The sequence below is a fragment of the Phaseolus vulgaris genome, chromosome 3 (genome assembly GCF_000499845.2).
Source record: "Phaseolus vulgaris cultivar G19833 chromosome 3, P. vulgaris v2.0, whole genome shotgun sequence".
NCBI lineage: Eukaryota > Viridiplantae > Streptophyta > Magnoliopsida > Fabales > Fabaceae > Phaseolus > Phaseolus vulgaris.
This window is the reverse complement of record NC_023757.2, coordinates 53,165,768-53,186,053: the sequence shown is the minus strand read 5'-3', so window position 1 is coordinate 53,186,053 and position 20,286 is coordinate 53,165,768. Positions and strand designations below refer to the sequence as shown.

The 20,286-nt window shown below is 34.8% G+C and overlaps 2 protein-coding genes and 1 non-coding gene across 4 annotated transcripts; all 3 read left to right on the top strand.

The window, feature by feature from the left end:
• Positions 1 to 441: 441 nt before the first annotated feature.
• Positions 442 to 5,596, top strand: LOC137808771 (polyadenylate-binding protein RBP47-like). The gene is made up of 6 exons (XM_068610043.1): positions 442 to 1,250; positions 1,861 to 2,344; positions 4,040 to 4,125; positions 4,205 to 4,335; positions 4,898 to 4,994; positions 5,201 to 5,596. Exons 1-6 carry the CDS (start codon positions 894 to 896, stop codon positions 5,327 to 5,329), a joined length of 1,284 nt encoding a protein of 427 aa, XP_068466144.1. The 5' UTR covers positions 442 to 893; the 3' UTR covers positions 5,330 to 5,596.
• Positions 5,597 to 7,638: 2,042 nt separating this feature from the next.
• On the top strand, positions 7,639 to 13,841 carry LOC137808770 (uncharacterized). 2 transcript variants are annotated; one of them, XM_068610041.1, is made up of 11 exons: positions 7,883 to 8,010; positions 8,563 to 8,606; positions 12,177 to 12,262; positions 12,342 to 12,425; positions 12,505 to 12,588; positions 12,668 to 12,725; positions 12,942 to 13,025; positions 13,105 to 13,188; positions 13,268 to 13,351; positions 13,457 to 13,540; positions 13,620 to 13,841. In XM_068610041.1, exons 6-11 carry the CDS (start codon positions 12,702 to 12,704, stop codon positions 13,731 to 13,733), a joined length of 474 nt encoding a protein of 157 aa, XP_068466142.1. In that variant the 5' UTR covers positions 7,883 to 8,010; positions 8,563 to 8,606; positions 12,177 to 12,262; positions 12,342 to 12,425; positions 12,505 to 12,588; positions 12,668 to 12,701; the 3' UTR covers positions 13,734 to 13,841. The 2 variants fall into 2 exon arrangements, with proteins under 2 accessions (XP_068466143.1, XP_068466142.1); XM_068610042.1 differs by lacking the exons at positions 12,342 to 12,425; positions 12,505 to 12,588; positions 12,668 to 12,725; positions 12,942 to 13,025; positions 13,105 to 13,188 and having other exon boundaries at positions 7,639 to 8,606.
• Positions 8,715 to 8,900, top strand: LOC137808844 (small nucleolar RNA snoR127). The gene has a single exon (XR_011080743.1). It is a non-coding gene; the product is annotated as a small nucleolar RNA snoR127 (small nucleolar RNA).
• Positions 13,842 to 20,286: the final 6,445 nt, after the last annotated feature.

Below are 20,286 nucleotides of genomic sequence, written 5' to 3'. Positions count from 1 at the left end.
GTATGCACGCACATGGGGTGATAAGGTCCAAGAATTCATTCAAAATCCAATTTAAAGTAGCAAATTGCATAATTACTTTCTTACTTAAATAATTCCAATGCAAATTTGTTTACTTTTTTTATATTTGTTTCTTATGAAAGATTGAGTTTTTTTAATTAATTTCTTTGTGAGATTTTGATGGATAAAAAATTATATTTAAATTTTTGATAGAAAAAATAATTGGAATTTTTAGCCTTGGATAATTCAGGAAAGAGTAGTAATAATTTCACACTCAATACTCCAAATTACATCCATTTTATGTCTATTATTTTACAAAAATACCTCTATCACATAAGAAATCTAAAGATGTAATTTGGAGCAAAAGAAAAATGGAATGTAAAAAAATCATTTTTCTTCATGAAAACACTTAAATTACATTTTTTTTAAAAAAATAAAAAAAATAATGAGTGAAGTGGAAGGGTTGAGACAAGTGGGAGGGAAGGAGAGCCGTTGATGCGAGGAGTGGGGCCCAGATCAGGAGAGAAAATCACGGACGGCTAAGGAGGTTGCATTTGCGAAGTTGGAAGCGAGGGTTTGGATTTTACGGTTTTGCCCCCGAGTGAGATCCGAACCGAACCAAACCAAACCCAACCCAACCCATTTGTTGTTGTTGTGTCGACACAGAGAGGGTGTTGTGTTGTGTTGGGTTGCAGTGGTGGCTAAGTGTGTTCCTTTATAAAAGAGCAACCCTACAATTTGGTCTCTTCTCTTTCTCTTTCTCTTTCTCTCTTTGTGTGTTGCCTGGTCTTGGCATCTCCGCACTCGCTTGGACCAGGTCCTATCGTTCTCTTCTCTGCTCTCACGAGGTGGGAAGAACGGAGTGAGAGAGGGAAAGAAACTTCCAATACCTACTCATGGCTCAACCCACCACCAACGGCGATCTCAGTCAGCAGCAGGGTCAGCAGCAGCAGCAGCAGCAGTGGCCGCAGCAGCCGCATCAGTACCAGCACCAATGGATGGCTATGCAGTACCCGGCAACCGCCATGGCCATGATGCAGCAGCAGATGATGATGTACCCGCAGCATTACATGCCCTATGTTCACCCTCATTACCCCCCGCCGCCGCCCCCTCCCTCCCACCACCACCACCACAAACAGCCCGCCGCTTCCCCCGTCGCCTCCTCCGACGAGATCAGGACCATCTGGCTCGGCGACCTCCACCATTGGATGGACGAGAACTACCTCCACAACTGCTTTGCTCACACCGGCGAGGTACCATCCAATTCATTCACTTCTTTTCCATAACGTGGTTCCTTCACCTGCACTTCTTTGTTTCTCATACCTCTGAATAAGCTTGATTTGTAGCTGGAAGTTAGCTTCTGATTGTTGAATCATTCGTGAACTTCTTTTTAAACAGGTTGATTTAGTTGCCTGCGTTCGTAGTTTTACTTTATGTTTCCTGATCTTGTGTCTTGTGTGTGATTCCGTTTGTTTGGGAGGAAGTTGTTGTATGAGATGATTTATCCTTCGGTTTCAGTTCTTGGGATTGCGAATCCATGGAGGTTGTACTGTTGGCAGCCTACGTGGTCCCATGATTGAGGGTTTGGTTCTGTTGACCTAAGTTTCTGTCGAATTAATACATTCAAGATCTCTTTATTCTAACACTGGAAATAGTGGCTGCTAAAACTCGTCCTTTACTCTAACATTCAAGTCTTTTTTTTTAAACATTTGCATCTTGAAGATCCCTAGTTGGGAAGCAGCCATTGCAATTTGTTTGTGAAGTGTGAATCTGTTTGCCTTTGAGCTACCCTATTAGTGTGACATGGGTCTGAGTTAGTGCTTTGCTTAGCAAGGCTTTTTGATTATGTTTCCATATGTGCAGGTTCTGTCGGCCAAGGTCATTCGGAATAAGCAAACTGGTCAGTCTGAGGGATATGGATTTGTAGAGTTCTATACACGTCCGACGGCTGAGAAAGTTTTGCAGAACTATAATGGCACCATGATGCCAAACACAGATCAGGCATTTCGTCTGAATTGGGCCACATTCAGTGCCGGGGATAGGCGATCTTCGGATGCTACTTCTGATCTCTCGATATTTGTGGGGGACTTGGCCATTGATGTTACTGATGCTATGTTGCAAGAGACTTTTGCGGGCAGATTTTCGTCTATTAAGGGAGCAAAAGTTGTCATTGATTCTAATACTGGTCGTTCAAAAGGTTATGGTTTTGTTAGGTTTGGCGATGAAAATGAGAGAACGAGGGCAATGACTGAAATGAATGGCGTTTATTGTTCTAGTAGGCCTATGAGAATAGGTGTTGCAACTCCGAAGAAAACTTATGGCTATCAACAACAATATTCTTCCCAAGGTTTGTTATTTATAATTCTTATTCTGCATGCTTGTGACGCAGTTTTCTTTTACAGTAAATTACATTAATCACAGTTAAAATTTTGTGAGAATTTAACCTTCAGTAATTGTTTGAAAGACATTACAAATCAGGGTGATAAGTGTAATTCACTCTTTATTTTAACATGCTATTTTAATGTTCAGTTAACAATTTACTCAGTCTCACTTTATTTTCTTCTGCATATACCTCTATTTTTTGGGCTTTGATCAGAAGACACTTACAATCCGATGCAATTCATCATTTTGGCAATACAAATCTTGGTTTGTATTGACTGTGTTTGAAATGCCCTTGAATTGTGTGAATCTCAAACGAACTGCATCTTGCACACCAATAGCTTTGATTCTTTGGCAGCAAGAGCTGGTTGTGACACCTTGCGGTCCAAAGATCATTGCATTGCACCTGGTCGTCGGCCAACGCCATGCGGTCCAAAGATCATTGCATTGCACCTGGTCGTATGCCAACGCCTTGTTGTCCAAAGGTCATTGCATTGCACCTGGTCGTAGGCCATTTTCTCAGATAAAAATTTTGCTAAAAAATTGGCCTCTAGTGAGGGCAAATCATACAGCACTGCAGATATGCATATGCTGCTAGTAGGTCAAGAAGGGAAATGACCAAAACCCTAAAGTTAAACGGCAAAAGTCATTTTTTATTTTAGGAACTTTTATGTTTTAGGTCCAAAACAAACACCATCCAGTCTCATTTTTTTTTTTTTCAGTTTGGGCCATAAGTTATCTATTGGACTTTCTGATCTCTTTTAATCGAAATATAAAGAAAAAAAGAGTAAAATTTAGATTCATTATAATCAAGTTTTATTTTTTAATTTAAACAAAGATATTTTCTAATAAAGATATTCTGGAAAATAAAATAAAAAATATTTTAAAACTGTCACTTTGTTGGTTGACTATTTAACTTCACACTATGACTATTTTCTAATCAATATATATATATATATATTTTTTTTTCTTTATGTTATATTCTTTTGGAATTATGTTTAATTATTGGTCATGAATTTACCATACATGATACAATTCGATTCATGATTCGGAAAATGGGTCTTCCCAATTTCTATTTGCATCTCAATTCAACTATGTTTTTTTATATTGTCTGAAGCGAAACCCCAAAATTTAATTTCCTTGTTCAGTTTTACAAGTTGTCTTTTTTCTCCAGCCTATGCATTCTTGGGTTTCATCATCATTGGTTGTTATTGGTTTTGTACACTTTTCCATCCTTAACTGGTTATTGTAAATGAACATATATGATGAATAATTTGTAAGTAATGTGCTTAATTGTATGAGTAATCACATGTTGTATATGTGCTTTAGTGCTACCAGTAATCATAACTTCTAACAGTTGTCGTTGACAGTTGCATATTTCAGATTTGTTTATTCTTTGGTTCTCTGTTTATGTTTCCCTTACCTATTTCATTTTATATATTAGCTAATTCTAAATAACAAGTCTGTTGTTTCTCGCACACTTCAATTTATCTTTGAAATCTCAATGTGATATTCACTGTTCATTGCTTTAAAATGCATATATTGCCAAGTCTTGCTGTGTATGTTTATAACACCAGAAGAATGTTCTCACTGGAATGAAGTATATCATTTATGGCGCTTCCTATTAGAAACTTCAGACTCTGATATTTTATTTCTTAACTAGCTGTCGTATTAGCTGGTGGAGGGCACTCGGCTAATGGTGCTGTGGCCCAAGGTTCCCAATCTGAAGGAGATTCAAACAACACTACTGTGAGTATGGTTTTATAATGTTTTGTACATGTTAATCACCTTGTTTTGTTCATATCTTAGTAGCTGGTCTCTGTTGTAGATATTTGTTGGAGGGCTTGATTCTGACATCAGTGATGAGGATCTCAGACAACCATTTTTGCAATTTGGTGAGGTTGTCTCTGTGAAAATTCCCGTGGGGAAAGGGTGTGGATTTGTTCAATTTGCTGACAGGTACTTTATTCTTGTAGTATCTCTTGACATGATGACTTAGATTATAACTTCCATGTTAGTGAAACCCCTGCCCCTCCTGTGAAGTGGGTGTTTTCACGTGAAATGGGAAGTGGCGTGTGTATTCTTGTGATGGGTAAGAAATCCTCGAATATGCTAGCTTCTAATGCTTTTGAAATCATACAAGGATATATCTAATCAAGTTTCTGAGGATAAGTGCATATAATGTTGGATTCTGACTGCCCTTGCCAGCATAATTAGGCTGTGTTATCTTGCATAATCAGAACATCTCCAAGATGGGTTTATTGTATTGTTTAACTCTAAAGAAGCACTGCTTAACAATTTCTTAACTGTAAATAACTCAGATATGGACTAGTGGATGAATAGATGATTATTAAACAATGTTAATTGAAGGACCTTTTTTAGTTAAAAATTGACATAAGGTCTTGTACACAAAGGTGACACACAGGACCCACCAAATTTCAATTATGCAACCCTTCTTAGAGTTGTAGCATTGTGGATGTTCTTAGTGAGTTAACTATGCTTTATGCTGGGTGTGTAACAGAAAGAATGCTGAGGATGCAATTCAGGCATTGAATGGGACAGTAATTGGGAAGCAGACAGTGCGCCTTTCTTGGGGTCGCAGTCCAGGAAATAAGCATGTAAGTTTGTGTCCATTGTTTCACTTAATCTTCTATATAATGGGAAAATTGTTTGAGTGGCATTTCTCCTTTTAGCATTATACTCTTCAATTCAATTATACTCTCCAAAATGAATTCTCACATTATTCAAGGGAGAAATACTATTTCTAATATTCACCTTTCATCATTGAAATGCATCTCTAATTGAATTCCTTGGGATCACACAGTGGAGAAGTGATTCGAATGGAGGGCACTATGGTGGGCAGGGGGGTTATGGAGGCCATGGATTTGCTGTGAGACAGAATCAGGATCTAGCCATGCAACCTGCTGCTGCTGCAATTCAAGGTGCTTCCTGACAGGGTTAGCAGAATTGTGTGGTTTTGTAGGATGGAGTTTATTGCTTGCCATTAAACTGTAGTATTATTTTTAAATTTGTAGCTGGGTTATATGCGAGGTTCTTAATTAAGATTGTATTAAAAAGTCTGAAATTTTGGATTGAACCCGACCATATATAATATGACTCGGGTATTTTTGTTTTTTTAAATGTTCTTCAAAAACATATTGGTAGCAGACAACTAAGATTATTTTAAATACTTCACAGTAAACTGTTACTGCTTGCAAAATCTCCGTGCATAGTTTGATCTGAAACAGGTTATTTATATTGATGCGAACAACATACACTTCCCATATGTAACATCTGTGTATATGCAGCAGCCTTGCGTAGGATGGAACTTTTTTAATGGAAGTTTAGTGTTGTATTTTGTATGATATTAGTGTCATGATTTCTTATGGATGAAGAAAACATTGATTCCATTGTAGAAGATGACGAGGAAAAGAGTAAAATCCTAAGTTGAGATTCTTGCACAAGATATGGTAACTATCTTAGACAATAAGATCACACACAACAAGAGAAAACAACATTCATGCTCCATTTACTACAAGAGAAGAGTAGTGTAATCACTACAAGAGGTTATAAGCACTTACATATACTTTATTTTAATATATATATATATATATATATATATATATATCACATGGTTTTTATTTTAAAAGATACTTATGAAGAAATATTTACTAGTGTCTCTGATAACAATCAAATTTAAAAGATTTTAGCGTAGATAATTTAAAAGATCATCCAAGTCTCTTAACGAATTCAATAGCAGTTTCGGTAGAATAATGTTCATAAGCAATAAAAATTAGTAATAATAATAAACTAAAGAGAATTTGTGATTGTGAATGGGAAAATATAAAAGATGATTAAAAGCAATTAAGAATGAAGGTTGATTTTCAAATTTATTTATCACAAAATTTTTCATTGACTTTTCTAAAATTATCATTTCTTAATTTTACATAAATTTTAAACTTAATTTAAACATCAATCAAATTTAATAGAATCTTATCAGTAATTTAAATTAAAACATCAATCAAATTCAATAGAATTTTCAGTGAAATAACAATTATTGATGTATTTACTATTTTGAATTTTCAGTGAAATAACATTTATTGATGTATTTACTATCTCATTAGTTTCAAAATATATTCGTGAAATATTTATATTCTATCTCTTAAACTGAATCAAAGATTGATTGTAATTAAGCTATCTGAATCAAAGTTTGATTGTAATTAAGCTATCTAACCAACAAATCTAAATAAAGAAAAGAACTTAATTATCAATAACTGTCTAAACATAGTTCTTTAAATTATTTGTTTAAATCAAAGATTTATAATAATTAGAAAATAACTTAATTATCAATAACTGTCTAAACATAGTTCTTTAATTAGAGTAAGTACATATTACATCTTTTTATTTTTTCTTTATATAATTTTTTTTTCTAATATTATTACAATTTCTTATTAGAATTTACTTAATATTTTTAAACCATTTTATACTAAAAAAATATTTCCATTGTAATTCCGATTTTTTTAACTTCACATCTTCAAAATTATAACTTTAACCCTAAAATCATTATTAATTATTCACTATATTTTAATAATAACTTCAAACATTCTTAAACAACTCAAAAATTTCTTAAAAACTATGCTAAATGAATATTATTAATTATTATTTATACTTCTATTATTGATATTATTAAAGTTAACATTAACATCTAATTTATGGTCATACACATAACAACAAAAAATATCAAATTACGTAATTTTTACACAGAGATTAATGTTTTATTTTATTTTATTTAAACCACTTCAATCAAAAGAAATTTCTTAAAACTTTCATTCAATTCTTATACAAACTATTATAATAACAAAAAAAATATTTCTATATTACTTTACAAAAAGAAATATTACAAAACATTTTTTCATCCTTTAATTCCTTCTTACAAACCAATTAAATTTTAACCTAACATTTTAATAAATTATTTTAAATTTCTTTCTTCGATATAAATATAAAAATTACACTTTATATATTCACTCATTATATACTTTCTGTTGCATTTTTAAATACTTCCAAAATTCAATTCAATGTACATTAATAAATATTCACATATATTTTTATCACCAATTATATTTCTTCTTGCATCATCTTTTATTTCCTTCTATCTCCAAAACTAAATAAAATTTTAATTAAATTAAGTTAATAGTTTTTTTCCGTTTTTCCTCTGGCCCCTGTATTTAAAAGAAAAACTCCTCCAAGAATTGGGACATGGAAGCGGAATTTCAGTGCCTAAAGAAAAGCAAAAAACTTTTGCCTCGGAACCCGAATTCCGGTAGTGATATGCGTCGCCGGTGATCGAAAATGAAGGTGGAGATTCGGTCTCCGAAGAACCGAACTCTCACGAGGCACATGAAAGAGTGCCAATGTCGGAAATAAAGTGCAATCGATCCGGTTGGGGAATTTTTGGCAAAAGTCTCATTTGGGGAAAAAAGTTCCTTATTCCAACGATTTCCAAATCCCTAAATTTTCAATCGATTTCAAATGCTTATTGATTTTGGAAACCTCCAAATTTTCACTGATTTCAGTTTCCTAAGTTCGTTTTTGACGTCTTTGATCGTCTTGATGTCATCGAAGCCTTGTTTTCAGGTGCCTCTCTTTGTTTTTTGTCTTTCTCTTTTTCGTCTCGTTCGCGAAATCTCTTTTTCTTTTTAGGATTCTCTCTATGGGGTTTTCTTTTTGTCTATTGAAATTAACGGGTTAAGAATGGGGTGTGCGTCCCACATTTGGCTTTGATACAGTCAAGAAAAGTGACTTTAGGGTCTTTGGGTAAAGTCAGTGGTGCCGATATTTTAGGGGAAACAATGTTTGTGCTACTATGCAAGGTTGGCCTTGTTGCTTGTTATGGTGGCGATGGGTTAGACGCATATGGACGTGGTGTTGAGGGCTATGGAGCCTATGATGGTCCAGGCATTGGTGGGGTTTATGAATCAGGTTCTGGTGTTGGTAGTTCTATCAGTCAATCTTGACGAAGAAGGATCCAGTAACTAAACATGTGGATGCCCGGACCACTTGCTGTCTATGCTGAGATAAAAGAAAAATTCTTTAATCTCTTTAGTCAATATTTAATTTCTTCAATCACACTTAACTATAGTTTTATGATGGTTCCTGAATCAATATGGTTTTCTTCAAAATCTGCAGGAGTTATCGCTCTAAAATCCATAGATGTTGTTGCTTTTACAAAGGTTAAAATCCAAATGGATGGTGAATGACAATTTATTTCATATCTTTAACCATATGTGATCAGTTATTACATAGTAATTAAATCTGTGGGCTGCCTTTCCTCTCTGGCTCTGGAATGATGTGACTTAGCCAAATCATACATTCATGTGCTCCATGTGGTTGCAAACATTGTTTCTAAAGCTGTCTCTCATGCTAAAACTAAGCACGAAAGCAAGCTTTGGTTGATGTTGATGGACCTCATGTTGAAGTGCATTTCCCTGATGATAAACCGGGAGAATGGTTGTTTCCTGACCAGAATCATAACAGTTTAGTTTTTCCAGAGTAAGGAAAGACAGTGACCAATTTTAATTACTATATAAGTTTCTTTTGTCCTGTGTCGTTTTCTGTTGAATATTCATTGTTCCCCATGTTTCAATCAATGGAAAAAAAAGAGTAAGCTAGGTACATATGCTTGTGAGTCCTTTGATAGCACCCTGATTTTTGAAGAGGGAACTTTGTTTTCGGAAGAGTATGCCTGGTTTAGGGTTTAGGGTTTAGGGTTTAGGGTTTAGGGTTTAGGGTTTAGGGTTTAGGGTTTAGGGTTTAGGGTTTAGGGTTTAGGGTTTAGGGTTTAGGGTTTAGGGTTTAGGGTTTGACTGGACTGCCTCATGTAACAACTCGTTTTTTACATTTTAAATGTACAACTAATTTGGTGTCACTTTCGAAGGTGTTAGAGTTGTGCTTATGTTAGAGATGCATCACGTAGTGTACCCAACCTTGACTAGTAGATAGATAATGTTTAGTAGACATTTTAGAACAAAATGAAACTTGTTGGAGATTCCACATTAACTAGAGATATGACCAAATTATACTATAGAAGTGAGTACAAAATTTGCCTTACAAATTTGGTTTTGTAAGTTTGAATTAAGTTTAAAGTCTAATTTCTAGATTATTATGGAACCTATCCTAGCAAGGGCTATTGATCCTATTATGCTAGTCGCTACTGGGCTGTTCTAGACCACTCACAAATATTCATTCCCAAACTCGAAATATCTAGTCCTCTGCATGCGGGAATGTATTGAAAATATCATATTGACTAGAAATATAACAAAAATATATTGTATAAGTGGGTTTTACCTAAGTTTGTTTTATGAGGTTAAGTGAGTCTTAAAACCTACTTTCTAAGATAACATAGCAATAATTTTATTCCAACCAAGGAAAAGGAAGTATAAGTTGATATTTCGTCACATTTTATTAATACCCCAAACAAGGCCATGGGGCGCTTCAAATTTTGTTGCGCCTTTGTGTGCATGCTTCTTAAGGTATAGTTAGTTAAAGCTCCATGCACTCTTAGCTTTTTAATGGATTTCTTTTAACTGTAAGTTTTTGGTCTGAATTTTATTGTTGCTGGGACACAGTGCTTTTCTTTCTTGATCTTGCCCAGACAATGTTATTGTTTATGATGTGAACTTTTTGAAGAATAAATTAAATATTTGTTGTCAGGTAATTAGTAAAGTTCAAAATTGATGAGAGGCATTCGTGAAATTTTATAGTCTGATTTGTTTATACTTTTAGCCTCTGACTTTTACATTGACAACTTATGGTTTATGTAGAGGGTTCTTGCAAACTGTAGGTTTTCGCTCACGCACACTACTTTAGTGTCAGAAAAAGTTATCTAAACTAAATGAGTGTATTGGAACTGTGGAGTTAACAATATACATAACATTGTAATTGTCACATTCTAAAAATAACTATAGGATGCAGAACTTTAGGTGCCTACTGCAGAACTTGGCCTATCAGAATGGAATTGCATATAGCTAGTGAATGGAATGTTGTGGCAAGCCTTGTCATTCCATTTCTTTCTGACCAATTCCATCTTGTTAGTAAATTTCCTGATTGTGTTATGGGCCAGGAAATGTTTGTAGGTGAAGCTGATATGAAAAATAACCCTCTTCCTAGGCCCTTTTTACTCTTGGAATTTTATCAATGTCTTCTAATATCAAATCCACACATTGTAAGGTAGTGTCCAAAAGAAATTGTTCCTCTTGTTCTGTAAATATTTACTTGAAACTAACATAAATTAACTTAATGAGTAGTAAAGTAAAAAACAAATTATAATTATACATCTTTACCTGCCAAAACATAGTTGCTACTGTTGTGGTTCACAAGTTCAACAAAATTTTGTTTTCTAATCTCTTCAACTAAAGAGTCCAAGCGTTCAAACATCTTCAACTATATTTTCTGGTACCTGAAACCATCAACCTCCTTATAAACATCATTGAAATTGACAGTGTTTGAATTGCACTTGAATTGTGTGAATCTCAAATGAACTTCAGCCTGCACACCAATAGCTCTGATTCTTTGGCAGCAGGGATGCCTTGCTGTCCAAGGGCAATTGCATTGCACCTGGTTGCCAACGTCCAAAGGTCATTGCATTGCACCAGGTCGTAGCCCATTTTCTCAGATAAAATTTTTGCAAAAAAATTGGCCTGTAGTGAGGGCAAATCACACAGCACTGCAGATATGCAGCCTCTTGTTCCACTCAATCTGCATTTGCTGCTAGTAGGTCAAGAAGGGAAATGACCATAAAGTTAAACGGCAGAAGTCGTTTTTTATTTTAGGAACTTTTATGCTTTAGGTCCAAGACAAACACCATCCAGTCTCATTTTTTTTTCAGTTTGGGCCATAAGTTATCTATTAGACTTTCTGATCTCTTTTGATAAAAAATATAAAGAAAAAAAAATTAGATTCATTATAATCAAGTTTTATTTTTGAATTTAAACAAAGATATTTTCTAATCAAGATATTCTGGAAAACAAAATATTCTGGGAAATAAAATAAAAATTATTTTGAAACTGTCACTTTGTTGGTTGACTATTTAACTTCACTATGTATATGTTTCTTTATGTTAAATTTATTTTGAAATAATGTTTTATTATTGCTCATGAATTTACCATACATGATACAATTCGATTCATGATTTGGAAAATTGGTCTTCCCATTTTCTATTTGCATCTCAATTCAACTATATTTTTTTTTATATTGTAGGGAAACCCCAAATTTAAATTTCCTCGTTCAGTTTTACATGTTAGGTCTTTTTTCTCCAGCCTATGCATTTTTTGGGTTTAATCATCATTGGTTATTTGTTTTGAACACTTCCATCCTTAACTGGTTATTGTACGTTAACATATATGATGAATAAGTTGTGAGTAATGTGCTTAATTGTGTGAGTAATCATATGTTGTATATGTGCTTTTGTGCTACCAGTAATCATAACTTCTAACAGATGTCATTGACCGTTGCTTATTTAAGATTTGTTTATTCTTTGGTTCTCTGTTTATATTTCCCTTACTTATTTCATTTTATATATTAGCTAATTCTAAATAACAAGTCTGTTGTTTCTACACATGTCAATTTTTCTTTGAATTTCAATGTGTAGATATTCACTGTTCATTGCTTTAAAATGTATATATTGCAAGGCTTGCTGTTTATGTTTATAACACCAGAAGAAGGTTCTCACTGGAATGAAGTATATAATTTATGGCGCTTCCTATTAGAAACTTCAGACTCTGATATTTTATTTCTTTAACTAGCTGTGGTCTTGGCTAGTGGACACTACTCGGCTAATGGTGCTGTGGCCCAAGGTTCCCAACCTAAAGGAGATTCAAACAACACTACTGTGAGTCTGATTTTGTATTTTTTTGTACATGTTAATCACCTTGCTTTGTTCATATCTTAGTAACTGGTCTCTGTGGTAGATATTTGTTGTAGGGCTTGATTCTGACATTAGTGATGAGGATCTCAGACAACACTACTGTGAGTCTGATTCAAAGAACACTAGTGTGAGTCTGATTTTGTATTTTTTTGTACATGTTAATGACCTTGCTTTGTTCATATCTTAGTAACAGGTCTCTGTTGTAGATATTTGTTGTAGGGCTTGATTCTGACATCAGTGATGAGGATTTCAGACAACACTACTGTGAGTCTGGTTCAAACAACACTACTGTGAGTCTGATTTTGTATTTTTTTGTACATGTTAATCACCTTGCTTTGTTCATATCTTAGTAACTGGTCTCTGTTGTAGATATTTGTTGTAGGGCTTGATTCTGACATCAGTGATGAGGATCTCAGACAACACTACTGTGAGTCTGATTTTGTATTTTTTTGTACATGTTAATCACCTTGCTTTGTTCATATCTTAGTAACTGGTCTCTGTTGTAGATATTTGTTTTAGGGCTTGCTTCTGCCATCAGTGATGAGGATCTCAGACAACACTACTGTGAGTCTGATTTTGTATTTTTTTGTACATGTTAATCACCTTGCTTTGTTCATATCTTAGTAACTGGTCTCTGTTGTAGATATTTGTTTTAGGGCTTGCTTCTGCCATCAGTGATGAGGATCTCAGACAACACTACTGTGAGTTTGATTCAAACAACACTACTGTGAGTCTGATTTTGTATTTTTTTGTACATGTTAATCACCTTGCTTTGTTCATATCTTAGTAACTGGTCTCTGTTGTAGATATTTGTTGTAGGACTTGATTCTGACATCAGTGATGAGGATCTCAGACAACACTACTCTGAGTCTGATTCAAACAACACCACTGTGAGTCTGATTTTGTATTTTTTTGTACATGTTAATCACCTTGCTTTGTTCATATCTTAGTAACTGGTCTCTGTTGTAGATATTTGTTGTAGGGCTTGATTCTGACATCAGTGATGAGGATCTCAGACAACACTACTGTGAGTCTGATTCAGACAACACTACTGTGAGTCTGATTCAAAAAACACTACTGTGAGTCTGATTTTGTATTTTTTTGTACATGTTAATCACCTTGCTTTGTTCATATCTTAGTAACTGGTCTCTGTTGTAGATATTTGTTTTAGGGCTTGATTCTGCCATCTGTGATGAGGATCTCAGACAACACTACTGTGAGTTTGATTCAAACAACACTACTGTGAGTCTGATTTTGTATTTTTTTGTACATGTTAATCACCTTGCTTTGTTCATATCTTAGTAACTGGTCTCTGTTGTAGATATTTGTTGTAGGGCTTGATTCTGACATCAGTGATGAGGATCTCAGACAACACTACTGTGAGTCTGATTCAGACAACACTACTGTGAGTCTGATTCAGACAACACTACTGTGAGTCTGATTCAAAAAACACTACTGTGAGTCTGATTTTGTATTTTTTTGTACATGTTAATCACCTTGCTTTGTTCATATCTTAGTAACTGATCTCTGTTGTAGATATTTGTTGTAGGGCTTGATTCTGACATCAGTGATGAGGATCTCAGACAACACTACTGTGAGTCTGATTCAAAGAACACTAGTGTGAGTCTGATTTTGTATTTTTTTGTACATGTTAATCACCTTGCTTTGTTCATATCTTAGTAACAGGTCTCTGTTGTAGATATTTGTTGTAGGGCTTGATTCTGACATCAGTGATGAGGATCTCAGACAACACTACTGTGAGTCTGATTCAGACAACACTACTGTGAGTCTGATTCAAAAAACACTACTGTGAGTCTGATTCAAAAAACACTACTGTGAGTCTGATTTTGTATTTTTTTGTACATGTTAATCACCTTGCTTTGTTCATATCTTAGTAACTGGTCTCTGTTGTAGATATTTGTTTTAGGGCTTGATTCTGCCTTCTGTGATGAGGATCTCAGACAACACTACTGTGAGTTTGATTCAAACAACACTACTGTGAGTCTGATTTTGTATTTTTTTGTACATGTTAATCACCTTGCTTTGTTCATATCTTAGTAACTGGTCTCTGTTGTAGATATTTGTTGTAGGGCTTGATTCTGACATCAGTGATGAGGATCTCAGACAACACTACTGTGAGTCTGATTTTGTATTTTTTTGTACATGTTAATCACCTTGCTTTGTTCATATCTTAGTAACTGGTCTCTGTTGTAGATATTTGTTGTAGGGCTTGATTCTGACATCAGTGATGAGGATCTCAGACAACACTACTCTGAGTTTGATTCAAACAACACTAGTGTGAGTCTGATTTTGTATTTTTTTGTACATGTTAATCACCTTGCTTTGTTCATATCTTAGTAACTGATCTCTGTTGTAGATATTTGTTGTAGGGCTTGATTCTGACATCAGTGATGAGGATCTCAGACAACACTACTGTGAGTCTGATTCAAACAACACCACTGTGAGTCTGATTTTGTATTTTTTTGTACATGTTAATCACCTTGCTTTGTTCATATCTTAGTAACTGGTCTCTGTTGTAGATATTTGTTTTAGGGCTTGATTCTGACATCAGTGATGAGGATCTCAGACAACACTACTGTGAGTCTGATTCAAACAACACCACTGTGAGTCTGATTTTGTATTTTTTTGTACATGTTAATCACCTTGCTTTGTTCATATCTTAGTAACTGATCTCTGTTGTAGATATTTGTTGTAGGGCTTGATTCTGACATCAGTGATGAGGATCTCAGACAACACTACTGTGAGTCTCATTCAAACAACACCACTGTGAGTCTGATTTTGTATTTTTTTGTACATGTTAATCACCTTGCTTTGTTCATATCTTAGTAACTGGTCTCTGTTGTAGATATTTGTTTTAGGGCTTGATTCTGACATCAGTGATGAGGATCTCAGACAACACTACTGTGAGTCTGATTCAAACAACACCACTGTGAGTCTGATTTTGTATTTTTTTGTACATGTTAATCACCTTGCTTTGTTCATATCTTAGTAACTGGTCTCTGTTGTAGATATTTGTTGTAGGGCTTGATTCTGACATCAGTGGTGAGGATCTCAGACAACACTACTGTGAGTCTGATTCAAACAACACTATTGTGAGTCTGATTTTGTATTTTTTTGTACATTTTAATCACCTTGCTTTGTTCATATCTTAATAACTGGTCTCTGTTGTAGATATTTGTTGTAGGGCTTGATTCTGACATCAGTGATGAGGATATCAGACAACACTACTGTGAGTCTGATTTTGTATTTTTTTGTACATGTTAATCACCTTGCTTTGTTCATATCTTAGTAACTGGTCTCTGTTGTAGATATTTAATGTAGGGCTTGATTCTGCCATCAGTGATGAGGATCTCAGACAACACTAGTGTGAGTTTGATTCAAACAACACTAGTGTGAGTCTGATTTTGTATTTTTTTGTACATTTTAATCACCTTGCTTTGTTCATATCTTAATAACTGGTCTCTGTTGTAGATATTTGTTGTAGGGCTTGATTCTGACATCAGTGATGAGGATATCAGACAACACTACTGTGAGTCTGGTTCAAACAACACTACTGTGAGTCTGATTTTGTATTTTTTTGTACATGTTAATCACCTTGCTTTGTTCATATCTTAGTAACTGGTCTCTGTTGTAGATATTTGTTGTAGGGCTTGATTCTGACATCAGTGATGAGGATCTCAGACAACCAATTTTGCAATTTTGTGAGGTTGTCTCTGAAAATTCCAGTGGGAAAAGGGTGTGGATTTGTTCAATTTGCTGACAGGTACTTTATTCTTGCAGTATCTCTTGACATGATGACTTAGATTATAACTTCCATGTTAGTGAAACCCCTGCCCCTCCCGTGAAGTGGGTGTTTTGAAGTGGGTGTTGTCACGTGAAATAGGAAGTGGTGTGTGTATTCTTGTGATTGGTAAGAAATCCTCGAATATGCTAGCTTCTAATGCTTTTGAAATCATACAAGGATATTTATCTAATCAAGTTTCTGAGGACAGTGCATTTAATGTTGGATTCTAACTGCCTTGCCAGCATTATTAGTGCTATGTTATCTTTTGCCTTAGAACATCTCCAATATGAGTTTATTTTATTGTTTAACTCTAAAGAAGCATTGCTCAACAATTTGTTAACTATAAAGAACTCAGATATGGACTAGTGGATGAATAAATGGTTATTTAGTTAATTGAATTTTAGTTAAAAATTGACTTAAGGACTTGTAAGTAAAGGTGACACACAGGACCCACCAAATTTCAATTATGCAACCCTTCTTAGAGTTGTAGCATTGTGGATGTTCTTAGTGAGTTAACTATGCTTTATGCTGGGTGTGTAACAGAAAGAATGCTGAATATGCAATAATGGCATTGAATGGGACAGTTATCGGAAAGCAGACAGTGCGCCTCTCTTGTGTTGCAGTCCAGGTAATAAGCATGTAAGTTTGTGTCCGTTGTTTCACTTAATCGTTTAATATATTTTACCTGTGGCTTTATAATGGGAAATTGGTTGAGTGACATTCTCTTCTTGGCATTATACCTTTTAATTCTATATTTGGATTTGGGGGTCTCCAAAATGAATTCTCGCATTATTCAAGTTAGAAATACTATTTCTAATATTCACCTTTCTTTATTGAAATGCATCTTTAATTTAATTCCTCGGGATCACACAGTGGAGAAGTGATTCCAATGGAGGCCACTATGGTGGTGAGGGTTACGGAGGCCATGGGTTTGCTGTGACACAATCAGGATCTAGCCATGCAACCTGCTGCTGCTGCAATTCAAGGGGCTTCCTGATTTGGTTAGCTGAATTGTGTGTTGAAGTAGGATGGATTATACTGTGTGATTATTTTTAAATTTGTAGCTGGGTTATACGGTATGCGGGGTTCTTAATTTAGATTGTATTAAAAAGTCTGAAATTTTGGATTGAACCAGACCACATATAATATGACTCGGGTATTTTTGTTTTTTAAATCTTTAAAATCATACTGGTAGCAGACAGCTAAGATTATTTTAAATACTTTACAGTAAACTGTTGCTGGTTGCAAAATCTCCGTCCATATGCTGAATCTGAAACTGAGGTTATTTACGAGTTTCTTGCTGACTCTAATGTTGGGAACAACATACTCTTGTGAAATTATTTGAACCATGATTTGAAATGAGACAATAAATTTAAAACTATTGTGCCATGTGTAACATCTGTGTGTATGCAGCCATGTGTAGGAAAAATGGGTAATATCTTTCCATTCAATTAAAACGATGGAACTCTTTTAATGGAAGTTCAGTCTTCTATTTTGTATGATATTAGTCTCATGATTTCTTATGGATGAAGAAAACATTGATTCCCATTGTAGAAATGACGTGGAAAAGAGTTGAAACATAAGTTAAGATTCTTGCAATCAAGATCTTAGACAATAAGATCACTCACATCAGGTGTCTTGAGTACAAAAAATGGTATGCATTCTCGATTTACTTTTGCATAAATTTTTGAATGGAAACCACTTGGATATTGTGTTGGTACTCGCATACCATCATTGTCAAGAATTTTTGTGTTGAAGTTTTAAATTTGGCTAGAACTAGACTGGGAATGGAGCAAAGATCTTTAAACAGAAGAAAGTGGAAGACACCTGAAGCCGAAGTCTTCATTCAAAAATCAAATCAAATCAAATCGATTGAGATCTTGATTGTGATGGCAAGATGGTCTTGAATCTAGATTGCCATTAAAACTAATGGAGGAGTACAAGTTTGACCCTGAGAAAAGCAGTGTAATCACTACAAGAGATTACAAGTGTTTTAACAGCGTAGTTCCTTGTTGTTACCATAAAGATTGATATATTCCATTAACCCCTCAATCATCTTATTCATTTTGGCGGACCCTTGGTTCATTACTCCAACTTAACCACTCCTTTGTCTTGGTGTTATTGTTGCAAGAGACCTACAGTCAAGAACTTCTAATCAGTTATGCAATCGGTATTGGCATGTTTGAGTGGAGAAAGTGACATTTGGATTTCAATATGATGTAATTAACTTATGCTAGTGACAGGTCAAGACACACACAAGGTGAATTTTTGTTCTGAAGAAAGCATTCCACCAAGGAAAGTATATCATATATACATTACACCATTTTGTTAATTGTATTTTGAATAGGGTCTCATCAGAATCCAATTTTGATCCTAGCAAAGAAATGCAGTAGCAACTTTGGTTATAATGATTTCAATCGATTCCAAATCCTTAATAATTTTGGAAACCTCCAAATGTTCATTGATTTCAGATTCCTAGCTTCGTTGTTGACGTCTTTCATCGTCTTGATGTCCCACCTTGCTTTGTTCATATCGTAGTAACTGGTCTCTGTTGTAGATATTTGTTGTATGGCTTGATTCTGACATCAGCGAGGAGGATCTCAGAACCATTTTTGCAATTTGGTGAGGTTGTCTCTGAAAATTCCAGTGGGGAAAGGGTGTGGATTTGTTCTATTTGCTGACAGGTACTTTATTCTTGTAGTATCTCTTGACATGATGACATAGATTATAACTTCCATGTTAGTGAAACCCCCACCCCTCCTGTGAAGTGGGTGTTTTCACGTGAAATGGGAAGTGGCGTGTGTATTCTTGTGATGGGTAAGAAATCTTCGAATATGCTAGCTTCTAATGCTTTTGAAATCATACAAGGATATATATCTAATCAAGTTTTTTAGGACAGTGCATATAGTGTTGGATTTTAACTGCCCTTCCCAGCATAATTAGTGCTATGTTATCTTTTGCCTTAGAACATCTCCAAGATGTGATTATTGTATTTTTCAACTCTAAAGAAGCATTGCTTAACAATTTATTAACTATAAAAACTCAGATATGGACCAGTGGATGAAAAAATGGATATTTAGCAATGTTAATTAATTTTAGTTAACTATGCTTTATGCTGGGTGTGTAACAGAAAGAATGCGGAGGATGCAATTCAGGCAGTGAATGGGACAGTAATCGGGAAGCAGAGAATAAGCATGTTTGAGCTTCCGTGATTCTAAGCTTGATTCTAGATAATTCTAGATAGGATTTTTTGGTTTGCACCAATATCTCCCTTCACCCCATTAATGTCTCTTGGCTCTCTTTATTATATTGGTTGTGGTCTTCAAACCAAAATCACATGTGATAGGCATTTTATTAGGAATGTCTTGTCCAGGAATTTCATTCCCATGTCTTATCAAGATTGTCACGATGATGATGCAATTTATTCATGGATTGGTCGTTCACTTGTTGGCTAAGGTAATATCATGGCGGAAAGAAAATAGAAATATAAGCCAAAGGTATGACAAACTAAGAATAATAGTGTAAACCAAGAAGAAGTAATCCATAATGTAAAATATTATTTTTATTTTTATCTTTTTACTGAAAGTTAACTTTAGAAATTTCAAAATTTATGGTGGCAGAAGAAGTAATGGAGGTGCAGGAAGAAGCAGTTTAGGCATAAAAGATAACAAAGGTTAAAAAAAACTAGATTGATTCTTTGGGAAGGACCTCCATCAAAACACCATTTCTACCTCATTGTCGTTGTTCTCTGCCCTGCATTGTCACTAGGAACTAGTTTTGATGGAATGTCTTCTTTTTGTCGCATCTCTCCCTCTTTGCTAAAGCAACCATTGGAGCTTGTTACCCTCTTTTCCCTCCCACATTCCTAGCCAAACTAGCAACCACCTTTTCTACAATCCATATCCTGAAAAAAAGTAACAACTTCGTTATAGTGAGCGTATAAAAATCCCCAGTTGTATATACATTTAATTTTTGTATTTCTCATATCAGAAGTCTCCTTACTATTAACTTAGTTATAGTGCTGAATTGTTTGCCGTGGTAGGGTTGATGACAAAATTTTGAAAGTTGGAGAAGAGTTGTGGAGAGAAACTAAGCCATTACAAGGTGACTCTTGCTCTTACCAATTTATTTGAAGTTCTTTTCAAATAAACAACTAACTGGAATATCAGGCAGTAGATAAAAA